This window comes from Elaeis guineensis, chromosome 3 (genome assembly GCF_000442705.2).
Source record: "Elaeis guineensis isolate ETL-2024a chromosome 3, EG11, whole genome shotgun sequence".
NCBI lineage: Eukaryota > Viridiplantae > Streptophyta > Magnoliopsida > Arecales > Arecaceae > Elaeis > Elaeis guineensis.
This window is the reverse complement of record NC_025995.2, coordinates 105,496,602-105,513,861: the sequence shown is the minus strand read 5'-3', so window position 1 is coordinate 105,513,861 and position 17,260 is coordinate 105,496,602. Positions and strand designations below refer to the sequence as shown.

The window sequence follows — 17,260 nt, the reverse complement described above, 5'->3', positions numbered from 1 at the left end:
AGATAAGATAATAAAATTTATCTTCTAAAGTCAAGAGTGTATCATGATCAAAAAGATTTGAATGAAGAGGAGATGATAATATCTCTATTAGTAATGCAAAGCCCCTACATATAACCAATCTTAGCATGGCTTTTCCTTAAAATTTTAATCAAAAAATCTTGTGGGCTCCACTTAATAGACATCATTGGTGTCCCAAGTCCTAAGATATCCCAATGATTATACATCTTTTATGTACATGGCACATCTTATTTCTCTACATTCTTTTTTTTTTTTTTTTGCATAAATTTTTGACAAAAAAAGACATTGTTGGGTTTAACATAGGCACATAGCATAACTAATGCTACGATCTAAAAGTATACCCTCCTTTTGATAAATAAATTTCTCTTAGGCCTCCCTCAAACATATGAACTAAATGAAGGAAAAAACAAGTATGCCAATAAAAAGTATTCAGACTTGATATCTAATTTGAGATCTTAAAAGAAAAAGTCCAGTCCTGTGATATCATATTTCATCAATTAATTCGTAGGTATTCATCAAACGCTGCATTCCAATCAATTGTATACATAGTTGCATAATTAAGGTTAAGTGCTGGTTTCTCTTTGATAGGTATTTTCATGCCAAACAGATTCACTACCCTTTTCATTTATTTTGAGATAGAACAGCTTATTCATAGCTACGGTTGTCCCTTGTTTATTGCAAAATCATTGGAGTGCTTTAGAAGGTTATTTGGATTCATAATATTGTGATGTGTGTATTTGTGTATGGACAAGAAATATACTTTCAAGTAGGTTATAAAAGGATGGAAAGGGCTCATGATAATAAAAAGTATTAGATTATGCAATCTCAATTTTTTTTAAAAAAAAATATCTTTCAAACTAATTGTAGACTACCATATATAAATGAATCTAGAGATACTACAACCAAATCTAATTAATCATATAAGATATCATACATGCATTGCCAACTTAATTGGAAAATATCTGTCACTAAAATAGAAGAAGTGCCTTGAAGAATAAAGAACATGTTTGATACTTAGGCATAAAGTACATATGACATCATGCTCTACCAAAACTTTTAGATACCATACATAACTCATCTCAACAATTTTGATAGTTTTACTAAAAACTTAACAATTCTTATTATATTGTGCAATGTATTTGTATATCTATCCAATGTTTCAATTTATTATCTTTGCAAAGTAGCTAAATTTGCGAGTACATATAGATAATAACTACCTATAAATCATGCAAATTGTACCCCCATTCCTAATTGTGTGTCGCCTGCATGCTTTCGACATGAAAGCTGTGCAATTTTTTTTCAAAGCATGATTCTTGAAAATTTTGGATGATTTCTACCTCCAATTGTATAAATTATAAAGTCACCTTCCTCATCAATTTTTATTTTTGAATATGCAAATTCTTTTGTTAATAATTTGGTCTACATCTTGTGAAGTCTATGAACAATTATTTTATCCAAATTTTATGGATGAGGATTGTATTTTTTGTGCGAAAAAAGGAATCCATCGTTGGATCACCGACTATACACATCTCAAAATGACTTCTTGATCAGGAAGTAGCATATCCCAAGAGCTAGTAAGTTGTAATTAAATAGATGACCTAGTCTTGCTCGCAAGAGGGTAATGAATCTGACAAAAAAATCACAAAGGAAAAATTTTCTGATATATTAGTATACATCTAAAGTTATTATCTAACTCATTGACATTAGCAATTCTGGTATTCTACTCAGACATCTTGGCATGGTAAATATTAGCAATATGGAGACCAGTGTCACCATCATGCATTAACTCTAAAGCTTTCCAATATATATCACTTTCCCAACTTGGTGCCATGCTAATGCAAGCGTGGGGCCCTGGCCTGAAAGACTTCGGTTACCTCCCTAAAATATTTGCGGTAGTATACGCCCTCACCGTATCAAGTCACGTAACATGGTCCATATTCTAGTCCCTGCATAGATTAACATTTTGAGGGTCTTGATTAGTAGCCTGCCACGTTAATGATAGACCATTAAAATATAAAGGATGGCTCATATTCCTATTAGGATTGGTATTGTGAATCCACTTGGAATAATCCACGTGATTTGGTGGAATCCACCGCCAGTTGTCCAACATGATTTTTTCTTGTTGGATTTTTTTGTTGGTACAACTTTCTTGTTGGATTAAAAAAATGAGAATAAAATAATTTGACGAATGCATTGGATCGATGGATCTAAGGAGGAAGAGTCGCTTTGCGCGTGGAGTCTACGAAAGCGACGGATCCAATTAACAAGATCCCATGTTGCATAATGTTTTTGAATTTCGTATCAACAGATAAAGTCTGGATATATTACTTATTTAGCTTTGCCCTGATCGACAGAAGTACCAACCGTAGTCCTTGTCGATTGTATATCGAAGACTGGTAGATGGATTCTAAGTGAAAAGCTGAGTTGGGAATTGGAATTGTTGAATTGTGATGGTTGAAAGAGACTGTGACGGTGGTTTACATTACACGTTACTGCCGTATAGCAACCCTCTCTGAAATTGTTATTGACCGATGTAACAGCGACCATTATTTATCTAAAAAAATCTTTTTCATTTTTTTAACATTAAAATATATTGAAATAATGGCCGTTATTATGATATTATCGAATAATGAACTATAATGGAGCATTATTTTTTTTTATTATTAAATTATATATATATATATATATATATATATATATATATATATATATATATATATATATATATGCGCACGCACGTGTACGATCTCTCTCGATATATATATATATATATATATATATATCGAGAGAGAGATCGTACACGTGCGCGCGCATATATATATATATATATATATATATATATGTATATATATATATGGATCATATAATCATTTCTAAAAGAAATTTTGAAAAAAATATTTTGAATTTTGAAATGAATGATTTTTATTTAAAAAAATATTAATAAAAATAGTGATACTTATTTGCATTGCAGTGATTTGTTAAAACAAAAAAAAATGATCATTACAATTTTTTTCATATTACTTATCTCAATAGCACAATAAGAGGTGTACAAAACTCCTATAAGGTCTTTAAAATATTTATAATACTTTTGTTTAAAATTATGGTGGCAACTAAGAAAAGAACCAATCAAGGCTTCCAATATTGTAATTATCTTATATTAAGCAAATATCATGTTTTGATAGGTCCAATGGAAAGATCAAAGATATTTTGACCTCAATCTGGTAGCAAAGTTAGATCATAATTTTGACTCAGTTCTCTGCAAAATTAACTTTGACAGTTCAACACAATCCCATGTTATTGTTCACATAATCTTGGCTAGATTCATGTTTAACTACTACAATAATATGAAGCACAATAATAATTAAATATCTAGCATAATTGCGTGTCTAATTGATTGTCTCCTACCTTTTTAGAGACCACTTTGTGGATGACCCCCTACACCCACTCCCTAGTTTAAAAGGAGAAATAAAAAAAAGATTACTTGTATGTTCTGCCTCATCAATGAGATGATAATTATCCTAATTGTCATGATTAGAACAAGAATAACCAATTTTTTCCTCTAATGCATCTTGTTAATTACCCAAAATAATATAAAATTACAATATCATATCCACATACTATACTATCACTATAAAAAAAAAAGACTTTTAGTGGCGACTATTAGCAATGACAATTTTATCGATGCTAATAATAGTTTTTACTTACCATCAATCGCGATAAAAAAATAAGCTATCATAAAAAAAAATTATTTATTAAATTTATTAGTGATAGCAAATATAATATTTACGATGGCAAGTGCCGTCGCTAATACTCATTAGCGATGGCTCTATTAGCACCAGAATGAGTCATCGTAAAAAAAATATTTATTAAACTTACTAGCAACGGTGAATATAGTATTAGCGATGGTAAAATATTGTCATTAACATTTATTAGTGACGGAACTATTAACGATGAAAAAAGCTATCACTAATAACTCGATTTTTCCTCCCCGCCCCTCGATTTTGGCTTCCCCGCTAAAATCCTCATTTTTTTCCTTTTAATTTCTCTTGCCCTCGATTTCTATCTCCCCCATCGGAGACTGATCAAATGCCCCCTCTCCCGATTCTCCTGCTCATGCCACACCACTGGAGCCCGCGGCCTCCTCCCCCCAACCTCACACCGCCCAACCTCCCATTTTCTTTCCGAAGTCTGCATCTCTGAGCTCCTCCCTTCTTCCTAACGACTTTTCGAAGCCGGCGTCCTATCGTCTGACCTTCTTTTTTCTTCTCGTCCCTTCCCTTACCAGATCGGACCCCTGCCGCCTCACCCTTCTCCCCCCATTGCCCTCCTCTTTACCCCACCTCTGGTCCCCTTTTTCTCCCACTGCTATATCAGATCTGACTTTCCCAAGCTGCCGACCGCCTCCTATAGCCCCCTGAATCCCAAGCCTCTCGATCGCCTCCCACATTTTTAAGCCCCGACCACCTCTCCGAGCCCCCAGTTCGCCTCCCCCTGGCTGCCTCTAATCCCCCTCTTTATCTCGTTGCTGGATCCAGCTCTTCTGAGCCGCCAATCGCCTCTCCGAGCTCCGATTCCCCAGCTCGCCTCCCTGATTTTCTAGCCCGCCTCCCCTGACTGTCTCTCCGAGCCCTAAGCCCCTGGCCCGCCGCCACCCTTGCCGAATACGCCACCCCTTTGCTGTATCCACCACCCCCCTTGCCGGTAAAGAATTTCATTTGAAACTGAAGAAATTCATCCGATCTCTCCTTCCGATAGATCTCCAAAAAAATGAAAGAAATGAAAAAAAAGTAAAAAGAAAAAAATGATCCACCTACGTTGGAAAGGGACTAACCTTTTATTTATTTATTTAGCCTCTCCTTTGTTTTCGCTGATTTTTTTTTCTTTTTATTTTTTTCATTCTTAGGTGTCTCGGTCGATGGAGGCTTGGAACGGCTAAATGACAAAATGCAGATGATTGCTAGAGATTTGCATTAGTTATTATATATAAAAGTTTAAAAGATATAAAAATATTATCAATTGATTTATTGAATAAGGTTGTGGATGGACCACTCAAAGATTTAGAGCTCAAATCATCTCATCTTCATATTTTAGCAGCTTATATTTTTGGTTGACTTATAAAGAATATTTTCGGTTGAACAAGTATAACTGTTATTTATATGTTAAAGTATGTTCTTTGATCGGATTGTTGCAAATGATGGATATATTTTGTTTGTATATTTGGTGTTGGTGAATTTAACCGTCTATATTTAATGACTGTTATGGTTCGAATTGACATACTTTATGTGTTTCTTGAAATGGAGAAAGAGTAATGCAATTCTATAATTATTTTTTGATTATATAGATCAAATATTCAATAAATGAAGAATGAGTATAGTACTAATTCTTATTTATATATTATTGCTTATATATTATTTAGATCTTGACATAGCATTTAATATTCAAGACAACTTTAGCTTTTGCTTATCATTATATTCTTGCTAATCTTTTTTGCAAATTAATTGAATCCTATTGCATAGCACATGTTATTGTTAGTAAATGTTTAAAAAGAGGATGAATAGCTATAAAGATAAGTGCTGAATTTTTTTTTCTAAGTATTCGGCAGGCAAGAAACTGAGAAAAGATGAGTGCTGAATTTTTTTTTGATCCAAAACTTATCAAAATAGTGAACTGATTTTTTTTCTCTCTTTTTTCTCTATCTTTCATTCACTATCTTGCTGCATCAATATTTCCTAAAATCAGATAAGAATGTAAATCTTTTTTCAAATGATGATTTCCTTTGAGACTGGATGGCTGTGATCTTGCAAACAGCAACCTCCTATAAACCTAATGAGAAAAAAATCAGATGCAAAATTTTAAAAATATTTTTTAGCAAAATCTTCCTAATCCACTTAAGCTTTCATATCAATTAAACAATCCACTAAATAGAAATAGAGGACTGCTGCAAGCGCAGTAGTAACCCTTTCAAAACCCCATCAGATGATGTTTTTAGACCACTACATTGATGAGGGGCTCTCCCAAACACATTTTCTTATGCTAGAGGAATCTTTTTTTCAGGTTAGTTTCTAAATTTTTTTCTCAAGATTGAGGGTGATGTTGTGCTTCCTACGATCTTTTATATATTTTATCCTTAATATATTTTAATATTTTATTTTATAATTTTTTCATGTAAAATAGGTCTTATTATTCTTTTCAAAGTTGCTTGAGTTCGGAAAGAAGATCTAGGAGATAAAAATTCAATCTAACTATCCAATCAATGGGTCGGGATGTCTATAGCTTCGTATCATCAAATGAAATATGGAGGAATAATCTGTTCAAGAATCGAAGTAGTATATTAAAATACATATCTCCATATCGACATATTGTTGCTAAGAGATAGCAACTCAGGAAGAGTGAATTGGGTTCTTATAAGATTTTAACCAAATTTAAACTCTTAACAAGTATGTGCTTTGAATTAACTTAATTTTAGTGTGGTTGTGAGGTGAATACAATAAGTTATAGCAGAATTAAAATATTAAAATAATAAGATAAAAGTTATAGCCCATCCTGTGCTTGGGGTCGACTCTAATTTTTTTGGGGTCGACTCTATCCGCTCTGGGGTCGACTCTAATTTTTTTGGGATCGACTCCTCTAGGTTTCGAAAAAATTAATTTTCTGTCTGTGCTTTCTATTCAACAGGGGTTGATCCATGGGTCGTCCCATGAGGCATCCTCTTTGCGTGCCATTTTCATACCAACGAGCCAAGATCGACTCCAATCTTTCTGAAATTGACTCTAATTTATATTTTTAATATAATATAATTAATTTTATATTTTTTATTATGTTAAATAATTATTATTTTATTTATAATAGATTTTAAAAAATATTATTGCTTGTTAATATGATTAAAATTATTTTTAAAATATTTAATTATAAATTTTTTAAAAAAATTAAAATTATTAGCGACGGTACTTGCCATTGCTAATATTTTTTTATATTTTAAATAAAAAATTAAAAAATTATTAACGACGGCAGCAACGATGGTTATACCGTCGGTAATAATTTTTATATTTTAATTAAAAAAAATTAAAATTATTAGCGATGACTTTTTGTCGTTAATACTGTCGTTAATTAGTATTATTAGCGATAGCTGAATTATCGTCGCTAATAATGATAATTAGTGATGAAATTATTTTCATTAAATTTTTAGCGATAGTATGTAGTCGCTAATAACATTAGCGATAGCAAATTAGTTATTAATAATGATAATTAGTTATTATTAATAATTTATTTTTTTTATAATGTACTGATAATGCCTTGTCATAATTACAGCACAATGGCTATTTCAAGCTCATCTTTGACAAATTTACTTCAATATTCAATCTTTGGACTGCTTGGGCAGCATCAAATGAAAATTTTATAGGTGCTATGTCTACTCCTAAAACAGTCAAAAACATGTATGATTACTTGCAATCATGTGCATTGGAACTTGTTGCGATCATAACCCTCCTTAACAAGTTTCTAATTTGATTTTGGTATAGTGTATTTGTAATAAATTTGGGCTTAGATAATTACAGTAAGGGTTGGTCTCTTTGCATCCCCTGAAAAAAAAGATAGAAAGAAAGAAAAAAAAAAGAAGAAAAAGAAAATCTCTGCAGTTACATTTTTTTGATTTTATAACGATGTAAACGAAAGGAGAATCAAGGTGAAACTTGTCACCAATAAGTAGGATCAAGATCCGAGTAAGATGGTCGCCTTTTGAACCACATCTAGCTCTTGAGCTGCGAAGATTGAAGATCGAGGAGCGGAACCATATGTGAAGGATTAACCGTACATATTTCTGGTGATAAATTAATGATAAGAGGTCTTTTCTTTGAAGGAATCATGAACGGTCTTGAGCTACGAAAAGTAAGGTCTTGTGAGTTGGTTGCTAATGCACGTGCCATGTTACTAAAGGTTGACGGATCACCGTTGCATCGACCAGTGCCAGCTTTAGCTGAAACAGACCTGTTCCGACTTAACGAGGTCGAAGGGACCATGTGAAGTGCTGAGCGTGCCCTGATGAGCTTGTTGCGTTTTTTAATCCATAGCCGGCATGAGCTCGTTTACAAGTGATCAAAATTTTCCCCGTACTTTGAGGAGCAATCTACACTTTAGGGTTAGAAATCAACGAAAACATACCAGGAAAATGTTAGACCTGACCGAAGAGATATTAATTCCTGAAAGCATTGTTCAAGAAAAGGAAAATAAAAAGCAAGCAAGAAAGAGAAGGTTACACGAAGGCGAGTGGGAATCTCACCGGGGAGACGAGATGGCCATTTTTTATTTGATGGAAACTAGATGGTCATTCCCCATTCTCCGGTCACAGGACTTTTTAGATAAAAGAGTTCTGGAACAAAGCACATGATTCTGGAGGTGGCATCTCCTGCTTGGAAGCCTCTTTTACATGGATGACTTCTCTGACACCCTCACATGCCATCACAGAGCCTTTGTTTCCGGGTTAGCTGTGGGTGGGAACATAAATCAATCATTCACGGCGCTAATGTTGGTTAAATCTTTGGCTGAGTTGAACGCCGCCTGGTTAGGTGTACAGCTGCAATTGATAACGGGCTTTGGATTCAGGAAGACTCCAACGCTTGCGTACTGATATTTAAAGCATATCAATAACGAGGCAATCTTATCCAGCGACGTTAATCTTCTATTTGGTATGAATGATTGAAAGAGAGGATGGATATTGAAAAAAAGATATACGAAAAAAAAAAAATGGATGAATCTTTCATCCATACTCTCATAATATTTGATAAAATATGAAAGAATAGATAGAAATGATTCTCTCTCCTATTCAGTATGGAAAAAATAAAATGAAGGATGAATAATATTTGTAGACATTTTTACTAAACTATCATTTGATAAAAATATTATTATTAATTTATAATATATAAAAAATAAAAAATATATATAAACTATAATCTATATAATTTATAATTAAATATATATTTAATTTAATTTAATAAATAAATTTATAAATTAATTGTATATGAATAAATTTATTTATGTATTAATTATATAAATAAATAACTAATTTGTCATTTAAGTTAAATAGTAAATTAATTTTATACAAATAGTTAATTAAAAAATAGTGAACATAAATAAAAAAATAGAAGATAATTTCAATTATTTACTTATAATTATGAAAATTATATATTAAAATTAAAATAATTAGTAATAAAATTTAATAATATAAAGTAAATAGTATAGTTACAATAAAAATATATATGAATAAAAAAATATTAAAATTTTATAAAAAATTAATAAAGGATAATTTTATCAATATAAAAACCCATCCTCCTATGCTTCATCCTTACTTGTACTTTCCTAATTTCGGAGGATGCAAAATGGTGGGTTCGAATAGATGGACAATCTCTCATTTCCATCCATTTTTCTTTAAATTTTTTGAATCAAACGGTGGATGGAGATTATCCATCCTTCCAATTCTATCCATTCTTTCTCTCATGACTCCAACCAAACATAGATAAGAGTGATAGGAGACAGATATAGCGGATGCAGTGAGCTATCGTGATAGGGCCAGCTGCTGGATTGGGTTTGGGCTGTGAGCTGCAACTTGAGCGCCCACAGCTAGAGTTCCTGTGGTTATAGTCATCCGCTATTCCAACTACCTAACATCTTCGGTACTACACCTACCGAGTTGCAGTAAAATTGGCTCTCGGCTCTGATGTTTAGAGTGACAAAATAATGTTTAATAAAAAGCAAAATGACATGCTAAACAAGTTTCTTCATGCTGCAGAGAAAAGACAGACACCCAATCCATATATAGGTTTATAATTAGTAGACAATAACAATATACATAGCCGGAGCTGTGATGTTCCTCACCAACCAAAATAACAGTGACCTTAGTCCAATTCTCATCTGTTGGAGAGAGGGAATAAAGAAGGAAATGAACAATGAGGCAAAGCAATTTAAAGAGCCCAAACCGAGTCGAACGGGACAGACACTCTAGACACTTGACACATTCAGCTCATGCTTAGTAGCTTGGGGGCTTGTAGGCGATGAAACTGATGCACTGAACTTGGCGAACATTGTCGAATCCAATGATCCGGATGAATGCGTCCGGGTATTCTTTCTTGCACTCCTCAAGCTCCTTCGCGACCTGGGTGGCATCGTTGCAGCCGAACATGGGCAATTTCCACATGGTCCAGTAGCGTCCATCGTAGTATCCAGGGGATCGGTTGTTGTCACGGGACACAAAGCCAACCTACACAATACACAGATAGGTTCACTCAACTATCTGTATTAACAACGGAGGCATTTGATGTTATGTTTTCAAAATATGTCACACAATCTTTAAGATTATGTTTTGAAATTAGTCCCCATTCTCAAAGAGTAACTCACCGTCTCAAGGTTGATTTAGATCTGATACACATAGGCTTTTGGGCCAATGTTTAGTTTCAAATCAAGCCCTCTGACTTGGTGGATCAGGGTGACTTGTTAATAGTCAGGATGGGCCTACGGGCTAGCCGTTGCATCTCCTTTGGACCATCTAGGTAAAGAATCCATGCTGGCTTCCATAAAGCTCCCTAAGTTGGGTCTATGACAAAATAATCTATATTTCTTCTGTTATGAATCAACGAAGAAGCGAGAGAGATGCCTATATATATATATATATATTTCCTTTTTTTTCCTATTACCATTACAAAGATTTGTTCTTCCTTGACCTAGAACTAGGACCCAAGAGATACCTTCAAACTAATTGGATACTTACTTTGCAGAACTCCAAGCAAGGAATCCATCCACTACGGAGAAGGTACTCAATTTGCTTGAGCAAAGCCTCGATGGAGAGAGGCGGAAGGTAAGAGAGGGTCTCGAACTTCTTCAGTCCCTCGATCGGCCAGACCTATGAAGCAAAACACATGCATGCATGGTTATTTGCACAAGAATGAGAGAAGAAACATCAGCTAATGATTATATATGATTCTGCCGTAATGCTTAATTCATCATCTTTTTCTTCTCTATTCGATACCTTCATGCACTGAACCCTGCCTCCGTTGCTTGGAAGCTTTGAGAAGCCGTTGCTTGCCCTCCTTGTGGCCGGGAAGGCGGAGGTCGACTTGAGGCCGGTGAAGGGTGCGACCATGCTGGATTGGGCTGGGGTGGCCCGGGACGCAGTAGCGGCAGAAGAGACCATCATAGAGGAAGCCATTTCCTCTCTTTCTCCTTACTCCTCTCCCACCTTAACAAAAGATCTTGCAGCAGGACTGAGGCCTTAACGCACCAACACCGTTCCTATATATAACCTGAAATCTCTTCTTGCGATGATTTTTTCCATCCATTGGTGAACTCGATTTGAGGTGGATGGTGTGGATTTTCTTGGCCATTGGATCCAGAGGGGTGACATTTCACTTCCACCACCACACATGAAGGGTGGGAATGGATGACGCCCTTATCAAATTGGGTGCCTCTGTTGATGTGCCACGTGTCCAGGGCAGGCTATCTTATCCCCTGTACGTGAATGAGTGATGGCCCTGAGCCCTATTGTCTCCTCCTTGGCTACTTATGAGAGTGTACGGTTGTGACAGTTGAAACAAGGTTTTAAAAACTATCGGAAATTACGGCACCGTCCCGAGAGAAAACCGTATCAGTACACGGTATGTCGGTATCGGATACCATGCCGCAGTTTTTCGATTACGTTTTTAAAATCTTGAAAAGTTGGCTGTACTCGAAGTAGATGTATAAACCATCTGGCTCAGCGGAAAAAAAAAAAAAAAAGAAAAAGATCTTGAAAACTGATGTTACGGGAAAAAAAAAAAAAATTAAAGCTGGGAACACCAAAAGCAATGCAAGGAGCCCACTTAAAATTTATTGGGAAAGAAAAATGTTAGCTTTTAAGGTGACATCCGACAAAATTGAAAGAATACAAAAATGCTAGCTGATCTCTAATATCCAATGCGATATTTAATTTTTTTTATTTTTTTATTTTAGTAAAGAGAAGGATAATGGATCCAATGCATATTAACCAAATCAATTTTGTGCATAGATATCAAATTGTGATCTCTTCACTTCAATGGGACCGTTTGATGGATGATCAGAAACAACATATAACTCTTGTTGTATAATGTTTTCCATTCTTTGCTAGATTAGATTCTACTTATGGTGTTTGTTTGGATGATCATAATATAGTAGATCTTTGTAATAATTTTTGTTCTTTATATCTTTATCACCGAAGATCTTCTATTACAAGAGAGTTTTTTTTTTCCTATTTTTAAAATAATTAAATTGAAGTTACTTGCACTTTTTGTGTTTGAGCAAAGATGTTATGTTACTTTTTTTTTTTTTTTTGTTTTGGAGCAAAGATGTCACTTGAATGCTGGCTTCTCAATATGTGACAAAATATCCACTTAAATTTGGTAAATTCTTCCTGCTTCTTTGTATTAACTAAAAGAGAGAGGATTTTGGTGGCCAGAAGGAGTTAGCTGTGAGAACCAGATTGCTTGGTCCTTCAACATCTAAATGTGAAATATCGCACCCAATCCTTGGCTATGTAATCTGTGGTGTATAAAATCCCCTGCAGTAAGAATCTTCTTTTTCGACCTATGGTGAAGTCCATAGATCATAACTTGTTGTCTCGATTCTCAGGGCAATCCCTTGAACGTTTTAGACCAGCGATATTTTGCGGTGGTGGTGAAGCGAATATTCTTGGCCATCCATCCAATCCAACGAAAAGGCCATCCAAGACTTGAGTTAATAATGGCTACAAGTCGAGCGGATCGAAATTCTTATAAGTCACGTCACATGCCCCTCGCATTCTAATGTCCAACAGCCTCAATTTATGGCCCAATTTGCGGAACAAATTGTAACCAGGTGATTTGATCAAAATCCTTCATTCAGTCTTGTTTCTGGACGCGATATGAGTGAGCCCATGAATTGGAAAGGTTGGATGGAAACCTAGGTTTAAGCAATCTAGGCTTGATCGGATCAATTGGAGAGGTATACCAGCATAGGTAGTAAAGAATCATGAAAGCCAAATCTTAATTTCAGTGTTTCCTATATTGCATAGGCTTCTTCCCTCTCCGTTAAGACTTGGATTTGGAGACTCTTGAATGGCTGTTCACCATTGCTCCCGTTTCAAGGTACTGTGCAAGCCACGCATGTTCATGTTGTTGTCTTGCTCGAAATGTGCACAAAAATAGGGTACATCCAGTCATAAAATATTACGCTTTCAAAAAAATGAAATGAATTATACTATGTATTATGCATCACGGGCTTCATAGATTTATTTAGAAGGCAATTCTATGACATTTATCAAATGACTTTCTAATCCACTTCCCGTTGAGGATGGGCTACATCCATTTTTACAAGATTGCTGTAGAATGATGCAATCACTGTTATCTATTGAGGTTTCATATGTTTGTAGAGAAACTTGTAGTGAGACTGACTGGATGGCATTATATATAGTAAATTATATAGGAACTACGTTATGGGATTCCTCAATTGATCTTTCTGTTCAATGAAACGAACATAATCAGGCCCTAGAAAACAGCGAATCTGCAAGTATAAACAAGGATAAAACAGCATCTCTAAAATCCCACACTTTATCCCTTTCATGGCACACGGTAATCAGCGGAGGAAATTATGCCCTGCCCCCGGAGCAAGCACTGAATCCAGCCAACTGAAGTAGCAGGTAGACCAGAAAACCATGGCTTGACCTCTCTTCATGAACCTTTTTCTAGCTCAAATGAACAAATATCATGCAGCCAAACGGGCTTAAAATTCATGTCCACGTACCGAGAGCAACACCAAGGGTGGTTTCCAGGAGTTTTGGACCCTCTCCGGTCCGTTGTTGGACTCGATGTGGCTAGCCTGCTCATCATTGCCGTCCTTGGATGACATGATGCCCATGATCGGATTTACCTTATGTGCTAGAAGTGTATCACACCATGCCGGTGTATCATACAAGCAAGTCTTTTCGGTTTGAATGTATCATAATTAAAACATTGATAGATCCAGCAATTTTATCTAAAAGTATATTTAATGGGAACGAATTAAGAGTACACTGTTGGAGCAATTTCTCTGCAGTTATGACAAACTTTTTCTACTAGGAACATAGCACCTAGTCCTTTATTTGATTGCTATTTTATGTTTAGCTTTGCATTTAGTCCTTACATATGTGTGTTCTGTACATAGTTATTCTTACTTTATACACTTCTATGTACAAGACCAGAGATTTAATATCAAATAGCATCAAAGTCAAGGACTGGCTATAAAACTTTCCATCAATAAGGATGAAACAGAACAAGATAGTTAAACCAAGGGACATACATAAATTACGCTTTTTTCTAATTTTTCAACCTTTTTTTTTTCCTTTCTTTAAAATTTTCATGGAAGGCAAAGTATGCAAGCTCATTGGATGGTTCCATGGAGGTGATGAAACAAGTAGATACAATCAAACACAGGCTTGAAGGTATAAACAAATCTTCCTACCTACCTTTCTGCGAACATCACATGCCATTCTGTCACAGCCTCCACCAGATGTCCCTCACCTGCTTCAGTTACCAAATATCTATCTCTAAGAAACATGACATCTGGGCCAGCTCACGATCTTTAGTTTGGAGTTAACAATTCCCCATACTTTTTTGAAACAAAAGCAAATTCCCCAGACAACCCTGGAGAATGGCAACGTCAAGCTCAGGCAATTGCAGTCACGGCAATTTCTTAAATGGGCAGAGCTATGGTTGAGATGGATCTTGTATGGCAAACCATTCGGGGGTGGGGAGAAAGTAATAACAATACTAAATATCTTTCTTTTTTTCAAAAGAACAATTAAGAGCTAAAGTGCAGGAGGTAAGGATAGAAATGCTTCATGTATTATTTCGTAAACTTCTATAGAGATCCGCTTCCAAGTCCAAGTAAATTGAAATTGAGGGGGATAAATTTGGATCTCTCTCTTAAGTTGTAGTGGGAACACCTGATAGCTAAAGAGACAGGTTGTTGCCGCTAAAAAAGGAGTATTTATGCAACACTACAAAGTTAAATGTAATAGCAAGAATCAAGTAAAAATTGAGAGAATTTGCTCCCTCGAAAATATTATAACTAATAACTTTTACAAGGCTGTTTGATTATCCATGAGTTTTTAAAACAAATAATTATAAAACATGATTTCTGCAAAACCTATTTTGTAAAAATAATGGATAAACTGTCTTCCATTTATCTTATTTTTGAGATCCGATAGCTTGCCAATTTTGATAAAGTGGATTTATTTAAAAAGGCAAACGATCATATTTATAAATTTTATTTATTTAATATTTTTATTTTTTTAGTAAAATTTGTCAATCAAATAATTTTTTTTAAAAAAATAAAAATTTGCAATTTATGCTGAAATTAGCATTGTTGGAAAAAACCTAAGCTCCTACATTTGGTTGCTAGATCTCCATCACACATGTATATATATATTAAAAGTCATCTATTAAAAAATAAAAAGAAAGATCCATCCTACATTAGAGCTACAGGCTTCGGTTGGATCTTTTCTGTGAAGGAATAATTTTTTTTTTTTAATGAAATCAATCATTAGATTACATAATATTTATTTTGAGATAGACGAAAGAAAAAAATTGAAATGCTTCGGAAAGATGCGATCCAGTGGTGTGAAAAAAAAAAAATCAATCATTGCTCTGTACAAAAGGTACAACCGGAATCCAAGAGCCACATGCGTACCTCTGACCTGACCGGGATGCACCAAAGATGTGACATTAATTTGTGCGAGACCAGACGTGCGTGCAAGTCGCCTTTGCGGTTTTGCCCGCGTGCATCCACGAGGCACGGCACCTGAACAAAATGAGTCCTGTTAGTGGAATGCGTATGCCTTTGTCCAGTTGATGGGCACAGACGTTATGAACTAATTCATTGTATAGATGTTTCATTGCGTTACATGAGCCACTTCATCAAACGTACTCAGCGTGGCACGAGGTGACTTACGATCCTTCACGTTTTTCACCGAGAGAAGGCTAGCGAATCACGAAGCTACTTTCCAGAAGCTACGCCCGAATCAGTGCGTCTGAGTGAACTCACGTGGAGGTGACCTTAGACATTGTTGATGAGAGCCACAATATATTTCGTAATCCTTTTATTTTTTTCAAACAAAGTGATATAAGACCAACATTGCAATTATCTAGACTTAGATATTGAAGGATGTTTTATCATAAAAAAAAAAAAAGCACGCACACACACACAAACGAAGATCCTTTTCCAAATTTATTCATGTATGAAGCATTATCCGATTTTTTACGCATAATAACTATTACTTTTGATTGTTTCGAAGAAATAATATGTAAGTTTAATTTTAGTTTTCTTTCTTATGACTGAATTTTATATTCAATGGGATTTTTTTTTTTTTTTTGGAAAAACGAATGGGATCTCTTTAAAATTTACTAATTTCTGAATCCTAACTATCTAGAAAAACTAAAAAATCTAGTTTATAGTTTCTCTAGAAACAGCGCCGGACACATCTTTGCATCAATCCTAATTTTCAATATATCAATCTATTTTATTCAATCTGATGCATCAATCCTAATTTTCAATATTTCAATCTATCTTATCCGATCTGATTTAAAGGTTACATAGTTATTTTTATTTTTATTTGATACATTTATATAATTATATTTATTTAAACAGATTACGTGCGGTGTATGTGATCACGTGGTAGTTTTTTTTTAAAAAATAAAAATCTAAGTTTATTTTGTATTTATTTAGAAAATCTAGATCCAGTGAGCCACGTTAGTTGGACTTTGTATAATTCGGGGAACGTGGCCAAATTAGTTGGAGGGTTCAGCGGGAGTGGCGGTGTACAGTTACCAGCAAACTTCCCACTTCTAGCGGGACCCATAGTGCCGAACCCTGACGCACCAGGCAACGGCCTATCAGAAACTGACACATCGTCAAACACAGCATCCTAACAGGGGATGGGGCTCTCGCACTTGGTCCCGAAGGAGCTAACCGTCGTTTCTGCTTTCTCGGGTTACTCTTTTGGTGTGCCTTTGAACTTATCAGGTGCATTACGTTATGTTGCTATACCCCTACCAATTGGAGCGGTGCGTGTCAAGCACCATCGCCACCTGTACCCACCAACAGGAAAACAACTCAATGCTGCCCAAAAGAAGCACTCCGTGCCGTCATCAAACTCCGTCCCACCACCGACTCCGCTTCCTCTAAAGTATAGCCTATATATCATAGCTTTCTTCTCATTCTTAGTAGTATA

The 17,260-nt window shown here is 35.1% G+C and overlaps 1 protein-coding gene and 1 long non-coding RNA gene across 2 annotated transcripts; both read right to left on the bottom strand.

The window, feature by feature from the left end:
* Nucleotides 1–7,519: 7,519 nt before the first annotated feature.
* LOC114914025 (uncharacterized) lies at nucleotides 7,520–8,963 on the bottom strand. The gene is made up of 2 exons (XR_003800455.2): nucleotides 8,294–8,963; nucleotides 7,520–8,140 (listed from the first exon to the last, which is right to left on the bottom strand). It is a non-coding gene; the product is annotated as an uncharacterized lncRNA (long non-coding RNA).
* An 846-nt stretch (nucleotides 8,964–9,809) lies between these two features.
* LOC105041203 (ribulose bisphosphate carboxylase small subunit, chloroplastic) lies at nucleotides 9,810–11,291 on the bottom strand. The gene is made up of 3 exons (XM_010918066.3): nucleotides 11,033–11,291; nucleotides 10,775–10,906; nucleotides 9,810–10,267 (listed from the first exon to the last, which is right to left on the bottom strand). The coding sequence occupies exons 1-3, from the start codon at nucleotides 11,210–11,212 to the stop codon at nucleotides 10,037–10,039; spliced, it is 543 nt and encodes a 180-aa protein (XP_010916368.1). The 5' UTR covers nucleotides 11,213–11,291; the 3' UTR covers nucleotides 9,810–10,036.
* Nucleotides 11,292–17,260: the final 5,969 nt, after the last annotated feature.